This window comes from Apteryx rowi, unplaced genomic scaffold (genome assembly GCF_003343035.1).
Source record: "Apteryx rowi isolate R43461 unplaced genomic scaffold, aptRow1 scaffold_511, whole genome shotgun sequence".
NCBI classification, from domain to species: Eukaryota; Metazoa; Chordata; class Aves; order Apterygiformes; family Apterygidae; genus Apteryx; species Apteryx rowi.
Window position 1 is genome coordinate 369,100 of NW_020450774.1, and position 20,634 is coordinate 389,733.

Here is a 20,634-nt window from a genome sequence, read left to right on the forward strand (position 1 = left end):
AGCCCCCAACAGGTCCCTTCCGATCACTACATCAAGCCTCCTTCTGCTCTCAGGTACTGCCTTACAAGATATTTTTCAGGCATCTAGTCAGATAATGACACTGAGAAAATACTAATAATGAGCTCATCAACATATCAAATACACTGTTCTTAAAATGGCTGCAGGCTTACCTCAGCCAATTTTTTTTCCAGGTTATGGAGCTCTAACCCGGACACTAACTTTTCTTTTTAAATCAGAAACCAAAAAAAAGTCTAAAAAATAATCCCATCAGTGACAGGCTTATTAATCTACCCTGTCCAGTTCTAGAGCTTGTTAAGAGCTTAGAAAGATGATGTTCTGGGCAGTTTGTTCTTCATAAAAGGAGGAAATATTAAGTAGCTTTGCTTGTAAGGAAAAGATCCCTATCTGGCTTTACTGCACAGAAAGGATTCTTACTTAAAAATATGTACCTCAGAAAACAAAAATCTCACTAATCCTCATGCTGAGGCAACCATTTGATAGCTATCATTTTTCACCCAAGATTCAAATAAAACAGATCTTTAGTCAGTTCAGTAAGTCCAAATAAGTTCCCTGTATGGCTCCTTGGTCCTAATATCCACATCCCCCTCAAAGTAGTGCTTCGCAAGTTCCAGAAGCCTGAGACTGATAAATAATCTTATAGTTTGCAAGCTAAGCGTGCTGGTGTAAAACACTGCTACGTGACTCTTCTGATCAATGACAGCAGGTGCCTCACGGTCCTTCCTTAATGCTATAGCAGAAGAGAAGTGTCACCATGCGCTTCAATGCCATGGCACACATTGATTTGAAAAGGGCAAAAGCGAGGCAGAAGGCTTCTTTGTTGAGACTAGTCCATTGCAACTCATCTGGACTTGGAAACTGGTTGAGGGAGGGGAGAGGAAAGCAGGCTTTGCTGATGCTCAGGCTAAAAGGCAGGTTAAGAATGACTCCATATGCTGGGCTGGCAAATAGTGTCCTTGCCTTTGGTAATGGGTAACTATCTACCACGTGCAGATCAGAATTAAGTTCCTCATTCTGAGCTCTCAGGGTGGCTCGACAGTAGAACTAGCCATACTGAAAAGGGACTTTTCTGAGCGGAGAGGTGCCTACGCAGAAGCGCGCCAACGTGCTCAGTATCCTTTCAGCTCTTGGGAGAGCATTTAATGAGTTGCTCACATTGCGCACAACCCTGGCCACAGTTCTGTAGTGAGATCTGTGAAACCTTACCTTACTGCTTAACGTGAAATCGTTATCATATTATTCTCTGGAATATGCAACATTTACATATGGAACACTTACTCCACAAAAATTATGAGACTATCAAATATTCCACCAAGATAATTCTGTATAAGCCAATTGTGTCTAAGAAGTTGAGCAATAGCCTATTGATGTTCCTCAACTATAAGGTCATGACAAGAACCAGACTGAGCTGATGAAAACGCTTTATTTCTTGGAAGCAAAGCCTCTAAAGTCATCATGAGGCGTTCTTAAGGATCAAGTCTACTCTTAATATCCTTTGGACTTGTGAAAACATTGAAGAACTTTAGAGTCTAAAGAGGAATTGTGTTACCATGACAGCTGCTTTTTGGGAGGTAAAAATTGTATTATGAACTCAAGATCTACTGCGACAACATAAAGTCTTGGATTTTAGCGCAGCAAGTCTTCATGCAGGGTTCTGTGCAGTGCCCCTTCCAGGCAAGGATAGGAATGCCTCTCTAGGAGGAGAAAGTCTCAACTCCACTTGAAACACCTGGGAAGTGGCTGGAGGAGACTATCACACTATCTGCCAGATACCGGATACACACTTCTTCCACTGTCAGACAGCTTCAGTTGTACCATTTTCCTAATAACTCTCTGAAGACAGTGAAAAATGTTTTTCACTCATTATCAATTTAATTCTCTTTACCTAGACAAGAATTTTTGCCCAGGAGAGCCTTTTACTGTAGAACCCCCCCTTTTTTATTTTTTTTTAAAAAAGGAAACCCTAACAGTTTTGATAGAGGAAGTTCCCCCCCCAAAAGTTTCCTCTCCCCAGCTCCAAAAAGCACTTCTGTATTCAGACATAATCTACCCTCACACCTAGTGTCAGTGGGATCCAATTGGAAGTGGATCCTTTCCAAAAGGATCTAAGAACTCTGCATCCTTTCGTAAGTCATTGCCTCCCTACCCGCCATGTCTGTGCGTGGGGGGAGAAGTTACGCGGGAGCGAGAGTTTACTAGAACCATGCTGTGAAGGGAGAACTGCCCTTGGCTCAAGGAAGGAAGGGGCACACAAGCCAGTGCCTCTCCCACTGCATGTCCTAATGCTGCAATGGAAGAGAAGGAAATCAGCAAAGTTTGATGAAGGAACATCTCTGAAATATTTTGATGGCAAAGTGTCCTGCCAAGAATGTACATAATCATTCAGTGGTCCTTATCTGAATAGTATGAAATCCAGTCCTTTAACAGTAAGCATCTTCCCTCATTCTACAAACAGTATCCTCTAGTCCAGAGTGCAACCCAACCTTTGCTCATGTATGCTTATTCCAGTACTAGGATACAATTGCAAAAACAGTTAAGATAGTCAGTCAATAACACCCAAGGCTTCTGTATTGCTAGAAAAGGTGTCTTCTGAAAGACACAGCCCTGTGCATGTAAGCAGCCAACTTGTCCTACAAGTAGCAGGAGTCACTATTACTATTTTTCCCCACACTAATCGTAATTGCTACCCTTCTTCCCTGCAACTCCAAAGCATCTTCAACATTACCAGTGCCTCAAGTCCCCTGCAACACTACCAGTGCTTCTAGCCCTCTAAAGTATTTCAGCATGCCCTCAAAAGCTTCCTCCCAACCAGCTGGCCAAGTGGCAGCATGTGCCATGAGTCATTAGAAGAGAAAGGAGTTGACTGGCTGCGTAGCCAAACAGAAGTGATGACTACTGGGCACCAGTTGGGTTCTGTTCTCTGCCTCATTCCACAAAGTCTTGTGGGAAAGTAATTTGTCACTTCTAAAATTATTTCCCATCTGGAAATAAAAGATTGGAAAAAAAAGTAGACATACCTAAGGATATGAGGCAATAGATGCTGAACAAAAAAAAGCACTGCAGTAAAAACTGACAGATTCAATAAACTATTTAGACAAACTACATAGTCTCTATCTAGTATATCTGCAATTTTGTTTTTTATTAAAAGCAAACCACACAGAGGAACTACTTGAAACAGGAATGCCTTGACACGTGTGAACAGGAGAGCCTTTGTCCTGCCTTCAAACCTGCACACCATTATACCAAAGTAGAGAGCCTCGCAGCAGCTGCTTGTGGTCTCAAGCCAGGTAAGTGCAGAGAAATTGCTGTTATCTGCCATCAAAGGCTTTGCCGTGGTTTCCTACCAGAATCTCCACATAAGAGGGCTCAAGATCTGGTAAGCTCCACATGCTTATCTTGTAACTTTTAGATCTTCTCTAAAATGATTTTCCACTAATAAATGTTAATTTGCATTAAATCCATCTGTAACTGGCTATGAATTAAGAAACCCAATTCAGCCACCAACAGACAAACATATTACTGGTACTAACTGGAACTGAATTGTTTAAGAACTGATAACCTTAAGTCTTAACCTAAATGAAGCTTTATTACATCAATTTAGTGTTTAAAGGGAAAGACCACTGTACGGCATCTGAATGCTGCTAAGTCAGTAAGATGGACAGTTGGACTAGAGGAACCAGGTTTAGCAAGCTGACTGCTCCCACAAACATCTTTTGGAATTTAAGATACCTCAGAACATTGAGGAGCTCTTGCTATCCTGATGCTCGTTAGAGAGGGAAACGACTTTCTATCAGCTCAGGCTAAATCCTCAACTCAGACAGAAAAATTTCAGGTTGAGAAAGACTTCACGGCATCATGTCTCCTCCATTTTTTGCCTTTCATTCGAAAGTCTGGCCTGGCTAGTCAGACTAGATATGTCACGTCATATCAGAGCCCTTGCCTAAGGCTCTGGCCCCAAAACAGCATTCTACGTTACAAAAAACAAAACAAAAAAAACAAACACAGTTCACCACATTTAAAGTCTAATGATTGCTTGACTCATGCTTTGGCATCAACAAGACCACCAGTATCGATGACGGCACTTCTATCTTTAGTAGCATGCAAAGGGCTGAAAAGCATGCTTAATGTTCGTGGATATGCATTTGACTAATGATATTTAATACATTATTGAAGCTGCGTCTTAAGGCTAGTAAGCCTTTGATATGATCAAATGTAGTACTGCTCCAAAATTAATTTTATCATCAGGGTAGGAACTAAACCCCCACTTTTGTCACATCTCCTGATGTTGGCTGACAAAAATTATATGCTATAGCAGTTTTAAGAGCTAAATGAAATATATTTGGTTTCTTTGCTTTTAGATAAAATGTCAAATTTCCAAAAAGCCAAGATCTTTTGTGTTGTCTGTAACCTGAATAGAAGATCTTGTTATCGACTGCAGATACTCTACTGCTGGGCCATTTCCTGCAAAGCAGATGGATCATTATATTAAGCCAGGCAAAGAGGAGTGGAGAACATGGCCATCCTAAGTTTGACTTGGTCAGTTATTTCATTCCTAAATAGATGAACTGGCATTCAATTCCCTTTTTGTCTCCTTTTTCTTTGCTATTGGAAAGCAGAAATAGAAATACTTTCTACTTCATAGTAGTTACCTCATATCAGTAAATAAACATGTCCATCTCAAAATAATGCATATGAGCAAGGACTTAAAAATTAAGCTATGGTAACAGCATTTCAAAACTTGTCATCTGAGTTCTTCCGCTTTTCTAAAGCGGATCAGTGTCACCTGAATTCTGTACTGGGCAAAGGAGGGCACCCAAACACTCAGTACACCCATTTGCTGGGAAGATGAGGATCTATAAAGCAGAACCATACACTACTCCAGATAGTACTAGAGCACACAGCATGAGGAAAAAAGAAAAAAAAAAGTATAAAAAAAGTTAGAAAAGTTAAAAAAAAAGATTTGTAACTGAGGCTGCTTTTTCTAGATTTAAGTTGGACAGTTTTCCTTTAGGTCATTTCCATTAAATTGTCTGTTCTATTCCCCCGCCCTTTTTAAAGACGAAATAAGAAACAATCAAGTTTACTTCAGTACCTGGAGCCTCAACTACCTGATCATGTCTAGTTTCACCTCACACAAGAGCTGCAGATCAGAGACAAGTAGCATGTATCTGGAAATTAAGTACGACCTTGTTTAGCTTGCTCAGTGAGAATACCAGTGACTTGAGAGATTTTTTTGAAAATGGGACCTAGACTTCAATTCTGTAAACATTTAACATTTCAGTCCCAAAGATGCATATGAGATAGGGTTTGATAAGAGATAGGGTTTGAAAATAAATTAAGCTGGAACCAAAGTATCATCCCGTTTTACTGCTATGGATACTTAACTCACCTGATTTCTTTAAGTCCTTCTTTCTGGATAACTTGAAGAATCTCTTTATGGCTCATAGGTGTATTAGGATATTTCTCCAGGACCTGGCAAACAAAAGTAGATCGAGAGTAAATTACTCATTTGCATTTTCACTTTAATGTTTCATCATACATGAAACTACATTTAGCGGTTTGTACAACTCCAAGGATACAACCAAGGAAGAACTACCGGCTTTCACAAATCTCATCACTACCTCTTTCATCTGAAATAAGCTGCAAGCCACCATGGCAGACAGAAAATGAGAGGCGAAGAGATTCCAGAAGACTGGCTACAGGACTTGTTTTTAATGCAGCTCCCAAATTTTATTTCAGATCAGCTGCCCTGACTAACACGGCACGAAGAGAAGGAAATACATGTTCCATAGTAACAGGGTCACTTCCAGAATATCGGCATCACTTTGGAATTCTTCAGGAACTGCTGAGGTACCTCAGATAGGACTTCCAAAATCCCAATCCTTAATGTTTGCAAGTATCTGAGGTACCAAAAATAGAAACAGATAAAATCTGCTGACGCTATGGATAGCTGCTATGTAACTGTTTATCACTTACAGACTATTTTAATTAGCATTTATGCCCTAACAAGCATAATTCCTATTCATGGCTGCAAAAGTTTACCAAAACCACCTGGGAGCAGATCTGTCCTTTTAAAATAAAGCTTGATAATTTGACACAATTAGGATACCTAGCAAGCCTTTTTCCCAAGAAAACCAGATTTAATAAATAAATAAAAAAAATCCTTCACTTCTGGGATTTCTTCAGTGGCTTGAACTCTCCTAGGACTGCCTTCATTCTAGTCTGAATGCAGGTATAAACTAAGCACCTGTAAAGTTTCCAACAGTTAAGTCCACCATAAGGCAACAGGAGACTGCACTGTGGCAGTTAATGTCAAAAAGTACTAGATAAAGTTGAAATGACCAATAATCAGTTTCATTCTAAGTATCAGAGAGGTTTAAGGAAACTTGGCGTTTAGTACTGTTATGGTTCTTTGGCAGTTTTTACGTAGGAAGCATATTATTAGCCCATATTTTATGAACTTTAAGCCTGAATTGTAGGCAGATATTTTTCAAACGCGTTCCCTCCCCCTAACCCCTCTCTTTAAAGCACACCCTAATGCCTAAATGTCAATCACTTCCTTTTCAAAAGGACCAGGAGGTAAAAATGTAATATACTCTAAGCGGGCAGAAGGAAGCTTAAGACTTTCAAATGAAAACGTTAGGTGCTGCATATAATTTGGATGTTTTAAGGAGCGTTTGCTGGGAGGGGGTAAAATGTCACGTCCTTCCAAATCATCTACTTCTGACCTACGCCCAGCATATCAACCCTTAAATTCCAACTGATATCTTTAACCAGAATCAGAAAGCAAATTAAATAGTTAACAGTGATGTGCATCTGCAAAGGCAGAAGTGACTTTATAGAAGGAAACTACCAGTTCTAATTTATCTCTTTTCAACAGCTATACAGAATACATAACTTCCCTTAACCCTTGCACCTTTTTTCTCCAAGGAATGCTTAAGTTATGCTGATACATGCAGATCTGGTTCTCTTTAGGAAGGATTTTGAAAAAGACCTTGCTGAACTGCAATATGTCTCTCCGCTTAGACAAGTGAAAGCCTATGTTTAACATTATCTTTAGCTTTTGCAGCTCTAGCTATGTTAAATATGATATGTGCATGTTTAAGTCTACCTTTCACAGCAACTTAAGCTATTTTAAAACTTGCTATTTGACTTATGTCAAGTCTGACTGACCGCAAGGACACTTCCGCTTACTAGCGGAACACCGAATCTCATCATAGCATTTTAAGAAAGAGTTTAAAATGGATTTAAGTGGGATTAGTCTGTACTCACTCTGGTATCAGCCTCTGTTTCATTCCATTTTGATTCTGGCTATAAATAATTAAGGGTACCCACAGCAACAGGATGTGAAATCAAGGTGGTTAAAGTGATTCAAGTTAGACCACTTTGGTTTCTAGATTTGTATCGGCACCCAATTCAGGTTTGTTTAGCATTTCCAAAACAGCCAATATACTTTTATACCACTACATGAAACAAATCTGAAAGCTTGTTCTGCTCAGTGTGCTGAAAGCCCATGGAGGACAAGAAGATTTAGACAGTCTCAATTTCCAGCTGCAAAATCAGCTCCTTCACTACAGCAAACAAAACAGACTAGAAGAAAAAGTAGTGCTATTACTTCTTGGGCATTTGCCATTTCATACACACAGAAATGGAAGCATGCATTTCCCTTTCTGGGCACTGTATTTTCCTGTTGACTTTCAATATCTGGATGCACTCTTGACAAGTCCCATCGCATTCATACATAAATGCCTCATTTATGAGTGCCTCCCCACATCCTATGCTTCTCTTCTGTTTTTCAGTCTCCATCCCACAACAAACCTAGCTTAAAACCCTCTTCACTACATTAGCAAGCCTACTGGCAAAGTTGCTCTGATCCCACTTCAGATGGATCCCATTTCTCCCCATCGGTCTTTGTCCCTCAAAGAGGGTCCCACGGTCATAAAAACAAAAGCCCTGCCTGTAACGCAAACTGTGCAGGCAGGAGCTGACTCTCAGAATACATCTGCTTCCTGCCTGAGCCTTTCCCCTTCACCAGCAGGACCTACGAGAACCTCACCTGGGCCCCCAAGCCTCTCAGTCTTGTTCCCAAGGCCTGGCAATGACCTTTGATCTGCTCAAGGTCTCCTTTGGGAGGAAACCTTTTCTCCTTTTCCAGACCAGGGAAGATGTTGACAAACTGGGCAGAGTTCAGCAGTGGGCCACCAAGATGCTCAGGGGGCTGGAGCACTTGCTGTATGATGAGAGACTATAGGGACTGGGCTTGTTCAGCCTGGAGGAGAGAAGGCCTAGGGGCAGCCTTCCAATACCTATGAGAGGGTTATAAAGCAGAACCAGGCTCTTCATGCTGGGAGGATGAGACACCGGGTTTAACTCTAAACAAGAGAGGTTCCAAGTGAATAAAACCTTTTTCACAGTGAGAACAGTCAAAAAAAAATGGAACAGGCTGTAGAGTCTCTATCCTTGGAGGTTTTCAAGACCCAACTGGATAAGGCCCCAAGCAATCTCCTGTGACCTCAAGTTGACTATGCTTTGAGCAGGAAGATGGACTAGACACCTCCTGAGGTCCCTTCCAACTAAGTTATTCTATGTTTCTATCGGTGCCCACATACACAAGCAGCAAGGGCTAGCAGTCCACAGACCAGATGAGCTCTGCCAACTTCTCCACGACATCCCAGATCCAAGCTCCTCGCAAGCAAAACTCCTCCCAAGACAGTAAGTGTGGTCAGCAGGTAAGTGCCTCAGTCCCCTACAGACGGAAGTCTCCAACCACTATCACCAGCTACTTCCTCTTGGTGGCACTGGTTCTAACTCATAGATCAGAGGCACAACCAGCCCCAAACCTGCCAGCCTGTCAGAAGGCACTGCCTCCTCTCTTGCTGCCAGAATCCTTTATTTGTACTTCAACCAAACATCTGCAGGCAGAGAAAGCCTTCTGGCTGCAAGCAACAAAAAACTCCCAGTCTTCAACGGTGTGGGAGTCCCCACCCCCCCAAACACCTGAACATAGCTTCTGATCATAGCTCTGAGTAACATGGGGCTTGGGCTGCTGCCCTGCAGCATCTCTTCAAATAACCAGTCAATCTCCCATTTGCTCTCCCTAATGCTGCAGTCTGCTCACCTCCTCCCACAGACGGTTCACCTGGCAACTCAAGCACTGCATACCTCCCCCAGGTGAGGATACTGTTATCTTCAGCCCTGGCCTCCAGGGAGGAGCTCCACATGTTCCCTGCAGCCTGAGACCAGGATGGTTACACTCTCCTTCAGACATGCCGTGTGGGACAAGGCCTCGTGTACTGTCGTTTCAGACTGTGCAGGGACTGACATCCTGTGGTGCCTCCACCATTAGCGTGCCAGTTGTAGCAGTCACGTAGTGGACACTTTCACCTGTTCACCTCATCCGTGTGAAAGGTCCTGGTGTCAAGGTGAACTTTCTTTTGTAGATTACACCAAAGAGCACAAGGTAGGTGAGGAAGAAGGCAGATTATAAATAAAACTTTTGATTAGAGGAACTTGAGTAGTAAGGAGGGCCAAATTTTATTCTACTTGCCCATAGTCATCTTCCTTCAGGAATAAGCATGAGTTGGTAGCTGTTCAACACCAGGCTCTAACAACAAATATGAATGAAAGCACTGAATGAAAGACTATTCATGGGGTGACACAGCTGTGAGTACCCTCAAGGCTAAGTGACAATAAGATTTGAGCTGCTTGTTTTGCCTTCCCAGCTTGAACATGCTCTTTCTGAACAGAAAGACTAGAAGAGCAAAGAACAGATATCAACAGAATTGTTAAAAGGCAACTGAGGAACACGTTTCATTGATCTTGCAGAGGAAACTTATAAACTATGAACAGCTAGCTACAGCACAGTATCACCTATCAAGCATGGGTTTTACTGACTTAACTCAGCTGAGATTGTGCTCAAATTTCTTATCTACCAGTATCCTTGAAAGACTGCTTTTACTGTCAGATCATAGTGCAAACTGCAAGTTATTTTTCAAAGGACAAGATGTACAAGGATATTCTTCATCGCGGTACCCAGAGCACAAGAACTTAGGAGGATATGCCTCTCAGGCAGCTTCCATATACACAACTCTGTCATTTTGTTTGAGCCACTAAAGCAGTGTAGTGAGTTTGGGTATAGCAAAAATGGTGATCAATATGGCCTGTTCCCAAACACTCAGGAGAAGTGTTTGTAATTCCAGGTTAACCATTAATGTTGATTTCAAAATAATGCAAATCTATAACTGAATACACTTCCTTGGAAACACGCAAGTAGTCAAAAAGGCTGCCTGTTCACTGGGAGAGAAAACCAGGTTTCCAACCCCTAAACTGTTCACCGACTTACCTTAATTGAGATGAGATGGATGAGAAACTTTATTTTGCCTCTCTCCCCACCACGCATACACCAATCAAGACTTTAAATTGCATAGAGAAATGCTACTAACCAGATGGCTTGAGACCTTTACGGTGCTGCTTTCCTTACCAAAAAGGGAGGAAAAAAGCCATCTCTACTGAGGAAAGACCTGTGAGTAGTCTTCATAGACATGACTGATATCATTCAGCTCTCAGAAGTAGAAACAAAACACTAGAAAAGGAAGAGAGTCTGAAACAAGCTATTATGGCACTATAACAGTTTATGATGTGCTTGGAGAAAAAGTGCACAGAGGACCAAAGTACCACATGCAGTTCTGGCTCCTATCTACTCAAAGAGCAAAACACTGACAAAGCACATGGAAGGGCAACAAGAATGATCAAAAGGAATGGAGTAACATTTGCACAAGAAACAATGAGGTCAACTTCTCCAGAATTCTTCAGTCTGCAGAAAATGAGGTAAGAAGTGCAATCATACCATGGGGTCCTCAAGAGAAGAGGCTTCCAGGAGAGATGGCCGATTTTCAAGGATCACTTTCAAACTCAAGAGCAGTCCACCCAGACATGCAGGAAGACAAGTAAAAGTGGCAGGAGGCCTGTGTGGGTGAACAAGGAGCTCCTGACTAAACTCAACCGCAGAAAGAAAGCATACAAGAGGTGGAAAGAGGGACAGGTGCCTTGGGAGAAATATAGAGATGCTGTCCAAGCATGCAGGGATGGGGTTAGGAAAGCCAAAGCCCACCTGGAGTTGAATCTGGCAAGGGATGTGAAGGGCAACAAAAAGGGCTTCTACAGGTATATCAGCAGCAAAAGGAAGATTAGGGAAAATGTGAGGCAGCTGCTGAATGGAGCAGAGGATCTGGGACAGGGGACACAAAAGGTAGAGGTAATCAATATATTCCTTGCCTCTGTTTCTACTGGTAAGATTTGCCTCAGAAATTCCAGGCCCCTGAGACCAGTGGGAAGTCTGAAGCAATGAAGACTTACCCTCAGTAGATGGGGATCACATTGGGGGACATTTAAACAAACTGAACATGCACAAGTCCAAGGAACCTGATGGGACTTACCCTTGAGTGCTGAAGGAGCTGGCCAATGTCTTTGCAAGGCCACTCTATTTTTGAAAGATCACGGCAATCGGGAGAGGTTCCTGAGGACTGGGCAAAAGCAGGTGTCACTCCTATCATCCTGGAGGGCAAGGAGCAGGATCTGGGGAACTACAAACTGCTCAGTCTCATCTCAATCCCTAGAAAGTTGATGGAGCAAGTAATCCTGGAAACCGATTCAAAACATACAAAGGCCATAAAGTGACCGGGAGGAGTCAATGAAAACAAAAGCCATGCCTTATCAACCTGGGAGCCTTCTACAATGAAATGACTAGCTTGGTGGATGAGGAGATAGCAGATGTTGTTTACCTTGAGTTTAGCAAAGCTTTTGAAACTGTCTCCCTTAACATCCCTCTTAAACAAACTGAGGAAGCGCAGGCTAGATAAATGGGCTCTGAGGTAGATTGAAAACTGGCTGAACTGCCAGGCTCAGAGGGTTGTGATCAGCAGCACAAAGTCCAGATGGAGGCCAGTCACTAGCAGTGTCCCCCAGGGGTCAACACTGGGTCCAATAATGTTTATCATCTCCATTAATGACCTGGATGATGGGGCAGAGGGCACCTTCAGCAAGTTTGCTGATGATACAAGACTTGAGGGAGTGGTTGATACACCAGATGGTTGTGCTGCCATTCAAAAGGAACATCGACAGGCTGGAGAGATGGGCAGAGAGGAACCTCACGCAGTTCAGCAAAGGGAAATGCAAAGTCTTGCTTGTGGGAAAGAATAACCCCATGCACCAGTACAGGTTGGGGGCTGACCTGCTGGAAAGCAGCTCTGCGGAGAAGGACCTGGGGGTGCCCGTGGACAAAAGAGTAGGCAACGAGCCAGCAATGTCCCCTTGTGGCAAAGACAACCAGCAGCATCCTGGGCTGCATTAAGCAGAGCATTGCCAGCAGGTCAAGGGAGGTGGATCCTGCCCCTCTACTCAGCCCTGGTGAGGCCACATCTGGGGTGCTGTGTCCAGTTCTGGGCTCCCCAGTACAAGAGAGACATGGAGCTACCGGAGCGAGTCCAGTGAAGGGCCACTAAGATGATGAAGGGACTGGAGCATCTCTCCTATGATGAAAAGCTGAGAGCCGGGCCTGTTCAGCATGAAGAGAAGGTCCAAGGGGACCTTATCAGTGCATATAAATACCTGAAGGGAGGAAGTAAAGAAAACAGAGCCAGACTCTTCTCAGTGATGCTCAGTGGTAGGAAAAGAGGCAACAGGCACAAACTGAAATACAGGAAATTCTATCTAAACATAAGAAAAAAAAAAAGCAGCTTTCTTACTGTGAGGGTGAGCAAACACTGGAAACAGTTGCCTAGGGCAGTTGTGGACTTTCCACCCCTGGACTGGACAACAGCCTGAGCAATCTGCTCTAGCGGGCCTTGTTTCAGCAAGGGAGTCGAACTAGATGATCCAGTGGTCCCTGCCAACTTGAGCTATTCCGGAATTCTATGTTTCTGTGATACAGACCTTCTTCAAGTAATGAAAAGAAGCTGATATAGTCAAAAGGACAGAGGTTAACCATCTCCATTTAAGTTTGTGTTCCACACGCTTTTCAGCATATTTCACAAACCAAGCTGTGACAACAGTCACAGGCTATTGTGAATGCTGAACATTACATGACTTAAAAAGGGATACCAAACTCATAGAAGATGTTAATACAAAAACAGCACCTTTGGTTTAGGACTTCACTCCAATATATCTGGGACAAAATTGGGGGGGGGGGGGAAGAAAATCACTCCGCACTTGCTTCCCCCCCACCAAGGGGTAAGAGTTGATTAGATGATACAGACACCCTCAAAGTGATGGAAACAGCCTTCAGAAAGTAACTATGGAAGTAGTGACGTATGTGTTTAACCATGCAGCAAGAAAGGAAGAGATCAGAGGATCTGAGTTGGTTTCACTTAAGTTCTTATGTTTACTGAAAACATAGGGAGGAGGGAGAGAAGGATGTAAAAAAAGAGGAAGATATCAAAGGGAAAAAATATTGAAAAAGCTTAGCGTAATGTTGCCCTCACCATCTCAAAATTCTGGAAAAAATAGTACATGAAATTGCAAGTCTAATAAACTAAAAATAAAGCAAGGTATGACAAGGGAAAGGTACAAATAGCAAGTTTTAGGAACGTTTGCCTGACTGGCTACCTGTGACTTTTATATGTAAGGCATAACCAGAAAAAAAACGTCCTTTTGATCCACTACCCCATGCCATATAATAAGCTTTGAAAACCCTTTTATCATGCGTAAATTCAAGTAAACATCTAGCAAGAAGAAAAACAAGACACAGCAATTATTGCAAAAGTATGAACAAGAGCACAGTTCTTCATCAAAAGACTTGGATCACTGAATACATTTTATCTCACGAACACCAAGCAATTAGGTATGGTTTAAATAGAACAAAGTCACAAGAACGGTCCGAGATTTGGGAAACACGCCCGACACTTGAACTCAGTCTAGACAACCTCATCTTGAAAAACAATTTTTCTGGCTGAGCAGCCATGGCTTCTTCCAATAGCAGAAAGTTTACACTAGAATTTAAAGACTGGGTTACAGTGGCCAAACGTTTCCCAGAAACCTCAAAGCACACGCATCTCGGGCAGCCTGATCCCCAGGCAGACGCAAGGACAACGCAGGAACCAACAGTTCAGTCAAGCCACCCCGGAAGGTGGTAAGGGGATTCAGTGAGCTGTCCCTGGCCACTGCGGTGCAGATTGCTGGTCTTTTCCAAGGGCACGTAGCCTCCCTATCAAATAACTTTAAACAGCATTCCAAACTTCGCAAGTTTTCCAAATACTGCTCATGATCGCTTAAGCCTGCATGAGCCACGCCATGGCAGGACTGCTTCCTATTTAGGAAAATAAATAGAGATTGGGACACTTCCATCCACAGCTGCCTTTAATGAAGAGGCACAGAGGCCAGGAGGCCACGGCCGGAGTGCCGCTCCGTGGCCATGCCGGGCCACTGTATTTCTGCCAGCTGCAGCCAGTCCTGCGCTGCAGGATCCGAGCTTCTTGTACTGGTACAACCACCACAAGGAAAAGCCATGGAGCCACCAGCTTTGTCTGCTCAGCACCACGACTAGTTTGCAGCATCCCGATAACAGCTGGCACGTCATGCTCTTTGAGAAACAAGTGTTTTACTGCAGTTCCTAAGTCTCAGCCTACTGAGATGAGCAAAGCAGTTCACATCCTGAGATGCAGTAATAACCACGCGCTACTTTACAAGCCAATTCAGAAGAACCAGGTCCAAGGAGCTTAAAGACACTCTTTAAAAAATAGCTACACCTAAGCCAGATCTTTTATTTATAAGCCTTTGTTTACTCACTGTGTATTAAAAAAAAAAAAAGCAAAAAGCAACTACTTATCTGCCACACAACTGAAATTGCAAAAGTGATTTTAAAATTAAGTCAGGACTTATCAACTACCTTGCTGCTATGTTCAACATTAGCCGAGATCAAGCCAAAGAACAAACCAGCAAAAGCCACCACTGGATACAGGAAGAAAAAACAACAACAAAAAAAAACAGAACAAAAGAAAAAAAAAAAGCAATCCCCCCCCAATCCCTCATTTCTTGAATATAGCTATTAATACTTAAAAGTGTCAATGTTCACTATAGGAAAAGCTGTATATTTGGGAGCGTGCTGCTGATGCTCAAATTTTGCTGACTCAGGTCTTCAGATACTCTAAGTTGGTTCATCATTAACAAAAACAGTTAAAGGATTTCTCTATTTTATAGTACATACTGCACTGCATCCTCAACCTGTCCTGGTTTCTGCAAAGCTTTCAAAAAATCAGGATCATCAGAAAAGACATTTCTTAATTTCACATCTTGCAACAGAGGCAGCTTTCTTAGAGAATTTATGGTGTGAAAAATTTGTTCATGTCACTGCAATTAAAGCATTAAATTTAAGAAGCAAGGTAAGCCAGAAAAGAGAAAGAATCCCCTTCAAGCACCAGTCTACCCCAACGAAACAAAATCCTGAATAAAATACATGAAAAGTCTCTGCTCTTCAAAGCGATTCTACTTGGTATCACCAACTTAAAAGCACTGGCCAGAGGGGAAGATCCCGTCATACCTCAGACCTACATCAGGATAAGCAAAAGCGCATTTTACCCAGGCCGTGCACAGAACGGAGAAGCAAGCTTGTAATTGCATCCAAATGGTTGAAGCACCTATTTGACACATGGTTCTTTACCTGAGGGAAGAAAAGCAACAGGCTATTTAGGCTTAACAGAAACAGACCATAAGCAATGGAATAAGAGGATTCCTGTTGCTGCGCAAAGTCCTTGTATCCCTTTAAAAAGGGGGGACAAGGTTGGAATGGGCAGTATGATAAAAACATGGAAACACTTCGGTTTCACCTCAGTGAAGATGTTTTAAGGCAAGAGATACTACAAAAGGAAAGGAAATTTGGCAGCAGAAATCATTTCAAGACTCTTATCTCTTGATACGGTTTTGCTGAACTTGAGCTCACAGTCCACACTGTACTTCAGGGCTCTGGGTCGGGCGACTACCATGCAATTCAAGAAAATACTCCTGCACTTGGCCATGCTGCCTACCATCTCTCCCAACTTTGAACATGCCATGCAGAAGTCTGCAGCATCAGGACTCCCAACACCTGCAAAGCTGCATTTCCAGCATTGCCCGGTACTACAAGAATTTTCCCGTAAGCAAGAGTCCTCCGAAGCTTGCAGGAAAGACTTACGCTATGGATCCGACCACTACAGCTCAAAAGCTGTTTGAGTCGGTCACGAGGATATCTCGGTTTCCATAAGCCAACCAATTTAGAGGTGAATTCTTAAATTGTACTAACACGTTCAGCTCAAGGTACGCTCCCACATTAAGTATATTATTATATTTTATACGAAGAAGATACCAGGCCTGAGTGTAACGGAGTGCTGCCAGGTGTTTGGGAACGGTTAGGTGCTCACATGCTGACGGCCGCTCGCTCAGGTGCGTAGCCTCACCGCTCCCCGCTCCGCAACCCGGCCGGGTGCACGACCTGCTCCGCACGCAACGCCTGCTCCAGCTACCATGCTGGAGCAAGGCGGGCTGAGGCAGAGATCGTTGCGTCAGCGGAGCTGGGTCCCAACCAGCAGGCACGGAGGAGGAGAAAGGACGAAGGTCAGGATGAGGCTGGCGGTGGAGGAAGAAGGGGAAGGTGCAGGCAGGCGTCCTCTCAAAGAGCCCAGACCACAGGCGGGAGCTGCTGAACCTCCCCGACGGGAGCCGGGGCCCTGCCAGGGATCGCGGGGATCGTGGTAATGCCTCCAGGAAGCTGCAAACCCTGCACTACGCCAGGGATCTACGGGGCAGAAATGATCAGAATCGGAGAGGTCACATAAGAGAGAAGTGTGAGAATTACTGGATCGATGCATCAGTGCGAAGCACAAGGAGGAGGAATTTAAAATTAAAAGCCAAAACAAATAAATAAGCTTCCTCGGGGTTTTGCTGCTTTGGGGGTATATGGCATGCATTTTCCAGCATTGTTAACCCCCAAACTGAAAGGATCAGCCTACTGAAGCGTTCACCTGATTTCTAGAAAGCTTTTTAGATCAAAGTGGCAAAAAATCTCACTCTAAACCCGGTGTAAAAGCTGCCTATTCTCAGAGGGAGCTCTTAAGACCTACAGCAATTCTTATGCACTGCACTTGCCTAGCTGTAAGATAACCTACCCTTCAAAACCAAGGGAGAGGAGACTGAATAAAATGGATGTCTGTACACACACAGAAGGGTTTTGGTACTGGACATTGGTACAGTCAAGTTTTAATGCTGAAAATATGCCAAAACCCTTTCCGCACATCACTGAACCAAACCACCACAGTGCCAGTGCCCACTATCGATGTTATTTAAATCAATGTAGTCAAGAGAAATGTATGTGTAATGTGCCAGTATATCTGCAAGAAGTTGGATATTCAACTCCTCTGAACTCCTCCCAAATCTTTCCAGTGAGTAGGTATCTTTGATTAAAGAGTTAACCTGTTATTACATCTTTTTATACATAACTAGGTAGACTAGGTAGAAAGTTTTCCAGTGCTAGATTTTATTCCTTTTTCTTCAGTTCTTTAACAGAAGAGGAGGGAAACCATAGGAAGAGAATCCTTAAACAAAGCAGCATAAGAGCAAGATAAAAGCTATACTAATTGAAAACAGCTTAGGAGGAAAGCAAGGAGAACCTCAACTCTTACACCTTTGTGTTTAGTCTACAGTTACAAAAAAATAAGGGAAAAGGTGTTACGTGGGGAAGGAGTTAGAAGTTGAAGATTCAACCTTAGCTTAGGAGGGATCTCCACATATATAATTCCATCTAGATTCTTTCTAAAAAGATGCAAATTAGATTTATGCTTCCTTCTGTTCTTCATTTTTCTACATCTTTTCACCCCACCCAGCATATGGGAATTAACTAAGCACTCCACCACTCTTCCTCTTTCCAGGTCCACCTGCTTTCAGCCCTAACTGCTCAGCAAATCAGTGGAAAAAAAAAAATCTGGTAAGTAGAGATTTCCATTTAGGAAAGTTAGGCCATCGCGTAGCCACTAAAGCTCCGCTCTCATGACATCTCAAACATGCCACATAACCACCCAAATTGCACTGAGCTGTCAGGAATCGGGCACTTCTTTCCAGTGAAATACTGAAATGCATCACTTGCCTGTATATCCCTGAACATTACTGCTAACAGATAAGTCTCAAACATTTATCCCCCTGTGACTATCACCCCAAAAAAATCTGCTTCCAAGAAAAATTAAGCATCCTTTTGCATGCACTGCTTGTGAAATATCAACCTCGCAAAACAAAACTTCAGCTGAACGCGCAGAGAGCACTTTCATGAAGTCTACTGACTGAGGGCAGGTGCCGAGCCCAAGTAAGCCTCAGCCTCGAAGCACACCCATACAACCTGGCCTCGCTTTCCCCAAAGCAAGATTTGGGAAGAGGGGAGGACAGAAGTAATTTAACTCTAACACAGGCAACTGAGTCTATTTGAAACAGGAGGTAAGACAGGGTCTCCATCTCTACATATCCCTGGAGCAAGGAGATCTTATTTTGGCCAAAAACACTTCAGTGTGTTGGCAACAGCTCTGGGCTCTGTACCAGACCGCAGACATGCACAGAAAGAGATGCATCTTTCTGCCCTCCCAACACTGTTGGTTATCCCCCAGGAACCTGCTTTGGGCCCTATTCCCATCCCTGTAGCCAAAGGGCAGGTCTCGGGTTTCTTGCAGGCTCTCTGGAGCAGATCAGAAAGACGGTGTCACTACCGTAGACAAGCTTGTCAAACATCCACGTGAAGACTATGTGCCCTTATAACCCAAGGGCTGCTATTATTCCTTTGCCTGACACACACTATATTTCATGGCTTACTTCACTCAAACCATGAGCGCACTTGCAGACAACGCAATCGTAGTTGTTACTTGTCCTACCAGGGTGCCTGACAGCAGGCAAAGTGGGGGAAAATACAACATTTCAAGGTACACACCCCATTCATATTCATATCACCTCTTACCTTTAGAAGGGAAAGCTCAGCACAACCAGAGAATACCTAGCGATGTCCAAGTGGGAAGTCTTGCCAAACACGATGCATCGGCCAATGTTTACACCTATGTCATTGCAGTGCATCATTTGCAAAAAGTTCTGTCAAGTAGTTATATTCCCATTCCAGTACTCTTTCATTATTATTTCCAGCAGTTCAAGTAAAACCTTCTAAAACAGTTATCGCCCAAATCCATATAAATCTTCAATGCTCCAGCAGAGCACCATAGCATCACGATTTCACTGTTGAGGCGTGAGAAGCTTGCCAGAGACATTTTTTTCTGATGCCAGCTACCCATTCACTCTTCTCTAATGCCACTGGATTGTAATTACACTAAACCAGATGCAGAAGCAACCTATGCTTCCTAATTACCTGTTACCTGTTTCACATTCCAAAACCCTGAATTCTATAAAGAACAGAACTAGGAGTCTGACCTTTACCTGCCAGCATGAACAGCAGAGCAGAAAAAGCAATTCTGACAAAGCCGTTTCAGTCTCATCTGTCAGCAAGTTTCCCCCTGTGTCTTTTAATAGCCTCACTGCCTTGCCTAGCTATTCAGGCTTCTCCAAATTTTGAAGAATGTGATTTTCTTCATTAGGCTCAGCTTTCAACACTCTTGCACACGAAAAATTTCTACAGTTCTCATTAGGATCCGATATTTTACTGAGGCAACAGTAACATTAATATGGGTGTTATTAGCTCTTCTGAAACTTAAGTTTCATTGAAACAGCATGTGCATTTTTTCCAAAGTACCACACAACCAAGTTATCTGCACATCTCCATTACATTTCTCTTTCCTTCTTTAAATACCAAAATGAAAAAGCTAACTGCAGACTAAAATATACTCTTAGAAACTACAGGCCTGGAAACAAAGCTTCTGAAGACTTCCACTACTGTGGTTTTTGCAGCGGATTACATCAGGACCAAGTTCCTTCCAGTCAGTTTCAACTCCAAGTCTTTGGGAAATTTAACAACTGTTGAACCAAACCCAGTGTTCGGTGCTGACTACTAGACAAAGAAGGATGAGCATCATGACAAGGAATCTGCTCCATATATCACATGAAATGAATAAACATTGTCATTCACGTGTGCTAAGGTTTAAGACTAGTTAATAGCTTCAGACTATTCTCAACGCATCAAATTAGCATGCGCCTCACTGAAATGTAGTTACTCCACAGGCAGGCAGGATCCTTAGAAGGCTGCAATGAATCATTCATGACTGCAGGAGCTAAACCCCTTGTTAAGTGTATAAAAATACACTCCCTCCTCCAGACCTGTCCAGAATGACTCTCATTGGGCAATGCTATTAAGTGCTTTTTCCCTTTATAACTCATCCTTTGACAGAAATAAGATTTAGCCGTAATTTTCAATTTAAGTAGGCACTAAGTGATTGAGCAGAGTAAACTCTGCTCAAATAACTATCACAGTATTTCATGCCAATATTCAAAATTAAGCAAGACAAAAGCCTCATGGCAACTTGTGTTTGACTACAATGTTTTTTGTTTTGTTTTTTTAAACAGTGATCTATCAAGATTTAAGGGAGTAATAGTCTCCAAGATACGAAAGAAAACATCAATCCATGAATGTTTTCAGCAAGCTTTGGTAAAAAACGCACTTCTGAATTCTTGCTA

The 20,634-nt window shown here is 42.8% G+C and overlaps 1 protein-coding gene across 9 annotated transcripts in view; it reads right to left on the bottom strand.

Moving 5' to 3' along the window:
* Positions 1-20,634, bottom strand: part of ASXL2 (ASXL transcriptional regulator 2) — a 138,317-nt gene that overhangs the window by 99,252 nt on the left and 18,431 nt on the right. For 4 of the 9 annotated variants that reach the window (XM_026080203.1, XM_026080201.1, XM_026080206.1 and 1 more), the window contains one exon: positions 5,408-5,490. The exons of 3 other annotated variants lie outside the window; for them this stretch is intronic. In XM_026080203.1, the coding sequence (XP_025935988.1) occupies positions 5,408-5,490 (83 nt within the window). Of the gene's footprint in view, positions 1-5,407; positions 5,491-5,639; positions 5,693-9,180; positions 9,433-20,634 lie in introns of those variants that run through there. 2 more of the 9 variants (XM_026080207.1, XM_026080204.1) reach the window with 2 other exon arrangements.